The sequence below is a fragment of the Alternaria arborescens genome (assembly GCF_004154835.1).
Source record: "Alternaria arborescens strain FERA 675 chromosome Unknown contig_51, whole genome shotgun sequence".
Classification (NCBI taxonomy): domain Eukaryota; kingdom Fungi; phylum Ascomycota; class Dothideomycetes; order Pleosporales; family Pleosporaceae; genus Alternaria; species Alternaria arborescens.
The window spans coordinates 115,766-125,899 of NW_021167906.1; the positions used below are offsets into that span (position 1 = coordinate 115,766).

The following is a 10,134-nucleotide window of genomic DNA, read 5'->3' on the forward strand; positions in this document are numbered from 1 at the left end:
GAGTTGCAGCAGGGAATTGTGGTTAGTTTTACTTTATTCGTCCAGCTTGGGCGCATCAACGGCACGTTGGGCGGATAACCAGGCCGGACATTGTCGCAAACGCCATCCGAGTAGAACGAGAGAGGTTAGCCAGACGCGTGCGTCTCCTGCTTATGGTTTCGAGGCGGATGCGATGGTCGTGCATGTACATGGTGTGGTTGGAGTCGAGAGGCTTCAAGCGTCGGGACCTTAGTCATCTCGAGAATGCTCGGGCGGCGATTGCCGCTATCAAATGCAAGGACCTTCACAACATGCACCTCAGCCTGCGCCTACAGAAGACGCCGTATGTCTGCGCTAGCTGCACTCAACGTATAGCAAGCGCGTCGGCTCAGATAAGACGCTACCATGGTACTGCCGGGCATTTGAGAGGGATCAGCACGATTCGACAAGGACCATCAGGCACGTTTCCGTCCAACATCGCATCCTTATCACGACAACCACTTCGCAATGCATTCAGCACAGCCGCGACTGTTCGGGGGCGCCTCCGCGTCGCCATCATTGGCTCTGGACCTGCAGGCTTCTACACCGCATACCGACTCATGAGCAAGAACCAAGATGCCGTGGTTGACATGTACGAGCAACTTCCGGTACCTTATGGACTCGTCCGCTATGGCGTCGCACCCGACCACCCCGAGGTCAAGAACTGCCAGGACACGTTCGAAGAGGTAGCGCAATCGCCGCGATTCAACTACATCGGCAATGTCAGGGTCGGATATGATATCGAATTGGCCAAAATGAAACCCCACTACGACGCGATACTCTTCTCCTATGGCGCAAGTGAGGACAGACAGCTGGGGATACCTGGTGAAGATCTGCCGGGTGTGTACTCGGCTAGGTCTTTCGTGGGATGGTACAATGCTCTGCCACAGTTTGCAAGTCTGAAGCCCAACCTCCAAGCTGGCGAGCAGGCAGTCGTCATAGGCCAGGGCAATGTCGCGCTCGATGTCGCGCGTATACTGCTGAGCCCTGTCGATAGCTTACGGCATACCGACATATCCGAGCAGGCTATACAAACCCTTTCAGAGAACAGGGTGCGCTCTGTAAGGGTGGTTGGCCGGCGTGGGCCAATCCAGGTACGTCTCACGATGATCCTACTTGAACATATCGCTTACCTGAAGTCAGGCTGCATTCACTGTCAAAGAAGCTCGCGAGCTGATGAATATCCCTTCCGTCGCCTTCGACCCCATCGACCGCTCCTTGTATCCATCCGAGATCAAGAAGCTGCCTCGCGTACAGAAACGAATAGCGGAGGTTCTACTCAAGGGTAGCAAGGCAGCCAAGGAAGAGACTGCACGATCATGGGCTCTCGAGTTCATGCAAGCACCCAAGTCCATGCACGCAGACGCTGGCCAACTCTCATCCATCACCTTTACGAAGCAACGGTTCGTCCCCGACGCCGACCCCTTCGACCAACGTGCCCGCGTCACACCTACAAATGAAGAGACATCCATGGAAGCGTCGCTAGCATTCAGATCCGTGGGTTACAAATCAACCGGCCTGCCTGGTCTTTCTGACATTGGCGTACCCTTCGACGACAAACTTGGAATAATACCCAATGACATGCACGGCCGTGTCATCACGCCATCCGCAGGGCCCGGCAATCTGACAGCTGGCCATGTCCATGGGCTATACTGTGCAGGCTGGGTAAAGCGTGGACCTACTGGTGTCATCGCCAGTACTATGCAAGACGCCTTTTCGTCTGCAGACATCATTGCGCAAGATTGGGAGGCCAACGTACCGTTCTTGAATGACACCAGTGGCGACAACAGAAGCACAGGTCTTGGCTGGGATGGTATTAAGGATATCGTGACAAGCGTGAGACCGCTAGCTTGGTCAGATTGGAAGAAAATCGACCATGCTGAACGAGCCAGAGGCAAGAGTAAAGGCAAGGAAAGAGAGAAGTTCCAGAGCGTTGAAGAGATGCTCAAGATCTTGGATGCATAGAGCCATGTTACGACAATTCATTGCTACATAGTTCTTGCTACACTCCAGCATATTATGTGCTCCTTTTGCGCCCATGTAGCTAGTGCAAAAGGACGCTTCCGCAGTAATAGCTATTGTACATAATCGCTCTTAACTCCTGTGAAGATCTGGATAATACAAAGAATGTTTTCGACGAACAGAACTGAGGGTTCGGGAATATTAAGATTGTATATACTCTAGATGCCCCGTATCGGTCGACAGTGGCATCTCGAATTGACCGCTAGTACGATCAACGAACGTCAGCATGAAGTTTCATACTTGAGCTCACCCCCACGCACATCTCAGTGTATATATGTACAGCATTCATTCGTGTTTCTCTATCATATTTCAAGGTTCATGTACGACTCTGTATTGCTTCAGAAGTTCTGCGTTCTATTTACCGGTTCCCAAAGCCCATGAAGCTATCCCTTACCGGCACATTCCCATCTATCGGCCTGCTGTACCTACTACTGACAGTCGTTTGAGTCTTCGAGGTCATGTACATTCTCGACGCTTCCGGCATTGGCGGAGGCCATAGATCCTGTACTGTAACACCCGTCATTCTTGGCCCGTTGTCTGCTGCGATTGGGGGACGAGGAGATCGCAAGGGATCAAATACGCCTGATGATGGGCGGCGTTCTCCATAAGTCGCTGACATGTTGTAGAAGTCATCGTTGTCCATGCCCTGGGCCGGATAGGTGTAGCCTCCCGTCTTGGGATTATAGATACCTCGCTCTTGGTAGTTGAGTCGCTCTTCGGGTGACAGGAAAGGGTCTTCTCGTGTATCCATCTCAGTCATGCTACCTTCTTTCCGGAAGTTGAACGGTGTGCTGATGCCATTGTCTTCAGAGCCCTTGAGCTCATCCGTCTTTCTCTGTGGAAGCTTCGATTTATTGGATTTGAAGTTGAGAGCGGGTGGTGGATCTTTCCGATCGAAACCAAATGTGGCTATTGTGTCGCTCCGTCCATGACTTCCAAACCCAGTAGCAGTCATTGGTTTGATACCTGATGCTTCTTTCTTGGCGATATGCTGTTCTAGCCATGCTCTGATGCCAACTAACGCTGTAGCACTGATCTGTATCATCAGCACGAAGCTCACAAGACCAGCGACACTTGTGGAGGTGAGAACCGCGTCGACGATGCAAAGTGATATTGCGCGCAGCGTAGAGAAGCCTTGCAAGAAGGTGAGCTGGCCGAGGCCTAATAAGAGTTGGGTACTGATACCGCTAATGAGGTAGATGCGTTGCGGCGTCTTGGCAAGCGCTATGGGACCTTTTACGCCGGCGAATGTCGAAGGATCAGGGTGCGGGAGCTCGGTTCGTAAGCGAACGATGGTAAAGCCAACTGCCGGGAAGATGAAGATGAGACAGACGAGACCCATGATCTGCAGGTAAGGATGAGTTCAGACCTCTCAAAGTATATCAGTACAAGGAGCTTACCCCATGTGTATCTCGGAAATGACTTGCACTTCCCATACCAGCAATACCAAGGATAATACCAACCACGCCCAGGACAGCGAACGTGATCAAGAACCCCATGCGCCATTTCCTGTTCTTAGCTTCGTCGACTGGGTAGCCGGTGAGGACCGAGAATCGCCAGACTACTCCCAAGACAAGGTATAGTGGAAGGAATGTAAGGAAAGCGAGACCAGCAAATAGTACTATACGCATAGGTTAGTTGCAAAGCTCGAGATGACACATGAAAATCATCCCATAGCTTACCGTGTAGTCCTGTGATGACTGCAAAGGGAATGAGCGCTAACCCATTTATCTTGAGACTTTGACTCTCAATGACAATCTCGAACATATTTCCCTCCGATGAAAGGACGATAGGACCTCGAGGTAAGGCTTGCAGAACCGTCGAGTCGAGAGGTGGACCAGCTTGGCCCATTGCCATACTCATCATACTAGCATTCGCTTTGGCCGCAGTCATAGCACCCAAAGCTGCTGCTGCAATGCCACCAATTCCTGAGCATGTGAAGGTCTCGATCACTTTCTGAGCGCCCATCTGTGCTGTCTCTGGGTCGATAGCAATAGGAAATTTAGCTTGCGCTTCGGCCTGGCGGACAGAAAGTGGGCTGTATGTCACTGCAACGTATCAGAGTGTGCAACAAGGCATTGGATGGCAATATCTTACCTACACTGAGATCCTCATGTGCTTCTTCGATACTTCTTGTACGTGATGGACGTGTCTCGGATTTCGGCATGCCTTGCGTGAGATTTCTGGCAATCTCAGCAATCAGGATCGTCGCCTTGCCAGTAAGACCTCGTGCAAAGCCCACAGCCGAGCCATTTACACTGTCGTTGAACTGTGTCGGCGCCAGGACTGGCACTTCGTCGTATGCGGTTTTCGGGACATTGCCACTTATCAAGTTCTTCACTCCTCCGACAGAGTACATCGCGCTTACAACTCCTTCAATGGTACCTCTAGCGAAGCCTTCCGCCGCCTTGGCGCCATCTATGTTCTGGAACGCCTGAGGCGGATTGCTCGCTATGAACTGTTTGGCTTGCTGAATAGCCGAGCTATTTGTAAGGAGGTTAGAGAAGATGTTTTGCGTGAAACTTTCTGCGGTCAAAGCTGTCTGCTCATCATCCCCAGTGATGTTACCACCCAGTATCGGTTTCGAGTCTGCAGGCTTGAAGTTCAACCCGATGGCGACCCCCATGCCTATACCTGCACCAGCCCCTGCTGCTATAGGCCGCAGCATGCCCTGAAGCTCGGTTTGGTTAGGAAAAACCGTGATAGTCCCAACGCTGAAGGTTGAAAAGTTGCTGTCTTGGATGAACGATTGACTGAGGCCTCTGGCGAAAGCTTGCACAGTTCTAGGAAAGTTCGTCGTTTCCATGACAGTATTCTCTAATTGTCGCTTCCGGTTTTCGGGCGCTGGCGACTTCGACGCGGTTAACCCCAGGCCGTTCCTTGCGCCCTCTCCTATACCTAGCCCTGCAGCTGCAGCAAGCTCAGGAAGCTTTTGTGTCAGCATGGAGAAACTAGAGCTATTCCTCAAGCTCCTAACCATGGCTTGAAGATCAAGGTTGGATATGATGGGCATAGCAACCCCAAGACCGAAATTTCCAGCTACGCCCTCAATGCTCGAGTCTGTCGATGGCGTAAATCGTTGCTGTGTCAATCCAAAGCCCACTGCAGTTGCATTTCCGATACCAGATGCTAGCGCAAAAGCCGCAGGACCAAGAGAGATGTTGTTGCTGCCGAACGAGGGAGTAATCTGTCTAGATAGCCCGCTACCGAGTTGTTGAGCAGCAAGGTTCGCACCTGTTGCTGAAGCGTTGTATGCGGTTGCAATGTTCGAAGCTATCGCGTTGGCTTCGTCCATGTTGGTCAGATTAAGAGCAGTCGTTGTACCCATGCTGTAGATGGTCAGTCTTACTCAATGATCCGGACGCATACGTACCCTAGGCCGATACCCAGAAACAAAGCAGGCGTTCCAAGTGAGCCAACCATCAAGTCTCCTAGACTGCCCAGTACACCCGTCACCCCACCTGTCATATTCAACCCGCCTATGCTAACAGCACCACCTGTCAAATCTCGGAAGGCCCCCCTTAGGTCATCTTTCAGATCCCGCCTTTTTAACTCTAGCCGATGCTTATTGCGAAGGTTGTTGACTCCGTCCGTTAGATTGGACCCGAAACTTTTCAGACTTTCCAAGCGAAATCGTCTACCGATATCACTGGACGAGTATGCAATAGCGTCCGTGAGCGACAGCAGTGCGTCATGTAAGCGTACGTCTTGGTTGAGCGCATCGATAGTTTGAGGCGTGAAGATCGCCGTGAGACTGTCTGGATATCGCTCGCTCGCGATCGTTATCTGCGTGCTGAACCAGTAGGCGGCCGACGAATAAAGCATAAAGAGTGTCGCAAAACATGCTAGCAGGTGCCAGACCGGCCTTCCAGAAGCAAACGAAAACATTATTACAAGATAGTAGTGGGGTATCTCAACGACATGTACAAAAAGGAACCAAAGCGCGAAAGTATCAATGGCGGTGGCCTGCCACAACGCTCACTTGAAAGAACAGAAGTAGGCAATTAGCCAAGAGCCACAACGGTGCTATATGTCGAGCACGGCCGACATGGTAATGCTGTCCGGGAGGGCGTTTTCGAAACATCCTAGACGTGGAACTAGAAACGCTAGAAACACGCCAGCTCCATGTCGCGCGTGCGGCATGTCAGGAACGCGAATTCTGTGTCGGAGCCTCTTTTCTGCATTACAATGTTCTGCAAAGACTGGCTGAGGCGGACGGGAATACGATTTCGGTGAACACTGGAGACACACTAGGAACGATAATATTCTAAGTAGGTGTCAATTATGAACCATCATGGTCGAACAACCCAATCACAGCTATGACCATGTCTCCAAGGTTCACAGGGTGCTGAAGGAACGGTAAAACAGCTTCGTAGAGGAGCCTCACCTGTCTCCCGGGTTGTCCTAGCAGATGTGATCATCCCGCGACGGGCCTTCCGGTGATGCGACGATCTTGAAACATGACCTTTGGAGACACCAGCCAGTGATAATGAACAATGCCAAAGCTGTGACACCAAACTGTACATGGTTCTCCAAAGTACAAATGCGAACAGTGCCTGAAAAACTGGAGTGGCGGTTATCGGGATCCAGAAGCGCATGCATCCGAAAACTGCGGGCTGGAGCCAGGATACCTTTCGAGGCTCCAACGCTAATTATGGGCTCGTCGATAAGGATGCGTAAAGCATCATCAGGTATTGAATTTGAATTCATGGCACGCGTACCGACTCCGCACTCTCTATGACAAGCACAGAGACAGCTGGTATGAAGCCGCAGTACTGAACAATCCTCTGTTACGCACGCCAAGTGAGATTTGAATGCGGACCAAGTCTTATCGAGTGCGGGTCCAAGTGCACGGAGAGGATCACCATGACCGCGTTGGAGCAGATAGTAATCGAAAGAGGACCATTGAGAAGTAAAAAGAATAAGTGGTGGCTGGAGAGACAGACGCGTCAACGCGTCGAGCACTGGCTGACTAAGCGCACCAGTTCTTCCCCGAACCAGCATGGCCCAGATCTATCGCCAAGCATCTCTCCGTATCCCAGCCCTGTTTTTGGAGGGCTTTGCCTCCAGCAGCTCGCATCTTGTTTCCACTGAGGCGGATAACCAGACCAGATATTCGTGACTGGAAGTTATGTCTGGGTGGGCTGGAACACTTGCCGAGCGCTCATGGCGTCTTCTTTAATGTCACACAATTCATCAAAGAGGTAGCGAGAAACAAGCACACGCCACGGGCCAAGAAAGAGGTTGTGACAATACAGACATTTCCTGCGAGGATTGTTCAAACTACCTCTCAACGACATAAAAAACGTCAAATAGATAGGCAGCGACTCATTGCAAAAGCTCCTGGTGTTGTGATGTTACGCTTGTATATTCTAACTTACACTGCATGATAGAGCGCTGCTATAGATCTACCTGATCCAAAGCCATAAGCCATCTTGTAATCTGCAAGATTAACTTGTTCAGGCTCATTATCGTCATCATGACCAATGACAAAGACATCCTGGATTTCCTCCAAGGGCTCATCCAAACAGGTCTCCAGACCAAGGTCGAAGTTATGATTTTTCATGGCAATAGTAGGTTCCCCACGTCGCGAAGTAACATCAGCTTGGTTCTCGATATTCCGTGCTTGAGGAGCAGTTCCAAGATGTACAAAATATGCTCGACCCGAGGTAGCTGTGTTGAGCACAGCATCGCTGCTGGTGTGGAGGGATCCAGCTTTGGCTTCAGCTTCCATCATAACGATGTTGACTTTTGTTGTCGGGGTCATAGGCGTCACAGGTGGTAGATGTAAGGAGACCCTTGGAACGTCTTTCAATCTCACTGGCTTTGCGCTTGCTGGTAGACCAATAGCCATCCCTACATGATTGATGATGTCTAGTGCTGAGGGAAGAGGGCGGCGATCTGGAGAGATTGTAAGATTACCAATAGTTTCGAAAGTACTGATACTGGAGAGGCGATTACTGGATGTGAAAAATTGTTGATTCTCTTCGTCTCGTATAGCCAATGGACATCTCCGGCGTGAAAATGTGAATCGGCTGACTGGGCGGACGAAGTACCAGATTAAACCGATGACTAATAGCAGTGTGCCCGACACAGTAGCCACAATATCCGGATAAGTCAAGGTCATATGTAAATATTGTTTTTGAGAAGAGCTGGGTCTACGAATTCAGCTGTCGTAAAAGTGTCGATAGTCCGGAGGAGAACTTGAAGATAAGTTGTAGTCGAGGTTAGGAACAACAACAATGTGTAGGGAATCAAGGGAAGTGAGCACACAAAGTGCTATCAGCAGCCGACTTGTAGAATAATCCCACTGATCTACGTGTAGCGGTCGAGTCCCAAATCATACGGGTTATGGGTCTGTGTGCACTCTCTGAAGTTCATCTCTTGGAATGTAGTGCCTTGACGCACAGGCATTATCGTATTCCTGCCAGAGACACCAGGCAGATGTGAGTTTAAAGAATTTCTGCTGGCGCTATGGAATCTTACTGGGCCGAAAGCACTTACTCCAGAGCTATGGATGCTTGGAGGAGCAGTCCTGACCTGAACCAACGACGCAGATGGTACCTCACTGTACCCGGGCAAATACGGTAAGGTGGCTCTGATTGCAGGCCTAGTCAAATCTTTTGCGTGTGATAGATCAGTATCTATGGTGAGTATTGGCCTCCGAGCTCGTTGTAGACTTTGTTCAATATCTTGTTGTTCGCGATCCTTGCCATGTTGCCGCCGGCGTCGTCGGCGAATGAAGTGTATGCATCCAATAAGGATGGTCAAGATGAGTGTGGCAGCTAGCACGGAAGTGACGATAATGAATGTTCGTTCGGATACGACTCGAGGTTGGAAGTCGTCGGATGTTGAAGGCAGGGATCCAATATCTGTGTCAAACGAGGCGGTCTTGTTTGCGCCTGATGTGAGTTTTGATGCTGACATTATGATGGTTTCAAGCAAAAATCGAATTTATAGAGGTGACGTCGAGCTAGATGACTGAACGGTATCGTGTTCCAAGGCGAGACGACTGCTGTAGTTAGTCGAGTAATTACCTTTGTTTGCAGAATGCATCAAGAAACAAAGCCGTTACTATGAAATGCCCAACTCAGCCTCCACAGGCCGTTCCGCTTCCAAAGGCGATGACGAGCACCATTAGTACTGCTATTACAGCAATGAGAATTTATACGATTAGGCTGCGATTGAGACCTGCCTTGTCTAGCGTACTCATGATGGTTGATCTGATCTTGACTGTTGAGTAGTTAGAGTGATGGTAATCCCGTGATAAGCCCTGACAAGGGGAAGTGAGCGTGGACAAAGCGATGCGACGGCTGCACAGTAAATTGACAATGGTAGGTAAGTTTCGTCTTAGACATATGGTTAGTAAGAGGAAAAGAGTAAATGGCGGTGTATTTACGAAAACCATGGTGAATCTGGGCACGATGCTTCTCAGTGGGATTGTAGTGGTCTGAGGGCTGGTGTGATGCATATGGCGGTGGCGAGCGCGTGATGGTGTGCCGACGACGTCATGAAGCTCGTCCTAGTTAACAAGACGTCTCCCGCCCAATCCTGCAACCTTGGTTGCATTTTCCACCTTTGCTTTTGGTCGACCGCCTCAGTACAATGCCTGGTAACGCCTCGGAAACCGTGGTGGAAAAGTATCGTTACGAGATTCTTTTCGGTGCGTGGCTTGCCGTCACAGGAGCGACATTTCTTCGCATCAGACGCCAGCCCTACTCGACGCGTCTGAAGATTGAACAGTACGAGAGCATCTTCAAAGGCACCTCTCTGGGCGCAGTTCTCATCGGCATCGGAATCACGCCTGCACGGAGCACGGCAAGGCGGTTCAGTGGCAATTGAGTGAGAGAGGCGCGCTCGCTGTTGATGCTACCTACCTACAATGCCCGTGCGTTCGATGAACATCATCATTCGATGAACACCCCCACTTCAACAACAACACAACTTCAACGCGTCATAGCTCAACCACCATGGATCCGATTCAAGAAGCGATTGCAGAAATCGAATCGCGCGAACCAGGAGATAAATTCTCGTACCAACAAATCGCGAAAAAGTATGGTGTCAACCGCGTTACGCTCGCTCGAAGGCACAAGG

The 10,134-nt window shown here is 50.5% G+C and overlaps 4 protein-coding genes across 4 annotated transcripts; 2 read left to right on the plus strand and 2 right to left on the minus strand.

Moving 5' to 3' along the window:
* Positions 1 to 290: 290 nt before the first annotated feature.
* Positions 291 to 1,983, plus strand: AA0111_g11521 (NADPH:adrenodoxin oxidoreductase; the record flags this gene model as incomplete). Its single annotated transcript, XM_028645397.1, has 2 exons — positions 291 to 1,112; positions 1,162 to 1,983. 2 exons carry the CDS (start codon positions 291 to 293, stop codon positions 1,981 to 1,983), a joined length of 1,644 nt encoding a protein of 547 aa, XP_028500885.1.
* A 415-nt stretch (positions 1,984 to 2,398) lies between these two features.
* AA0111_g11522 (hypothetical protein) lies at positions 2,399 to 5,368 on the minus strand (the record flags this gene model as incomplete). Its single annotated transcript, XM_028645398.1, has 4 exons — positions 2,399 to 3,385; positions 3,441 to 3,661; positions 3,723 to 4,088; positions 4,138 to 5,368. 4 exons carry the CDS (start codon positions 5,366 to 5,368, stop codon positions 2,399 to 2,401), a joined length of 2,805 nt encoding a protein of 934 aa, XP_028500883.1.
* A 2,049-nt stretch (positions 5,369 to 7,417) lies between these two features.
* On the minus strand, positions 7,418 to 7,807 carry AA0111_g11523 (hypothetical protein; the record flags this gene model as incomplete). Its single annotated transcript, XM_028645399.1, has 1 exon — positions 7,418 to 7,807. The coding sequence occupies one exon, from the start codon at positions 7,805 to 7,807 to the stop codon at positions 7,418 to 7,420; it is 390 nt and encodes a 129-aa protein (XP_028500887.1).
* A 1,838-nt stretch (positions 7,808 to 9,645) lies between these two features.
* On the plus strand, positions 9,646 to 9,882 carry AA0111_g11524 (hypothetical protein; the record flags this gene model as incomplete). Its single annotated transcript, XM_028645400.1, has 1 exon — positions 9,646 to 9,882. One exon carries the CDS (start codon positions 9,646 to 9,648, stop codon positions 9,880 to 9,882), a length of 237 nt encoding a protein of 78 aa, XP_028500886.1.
* Positions 9,883 to 10,134: the final 252 nt, after the last annotated feature.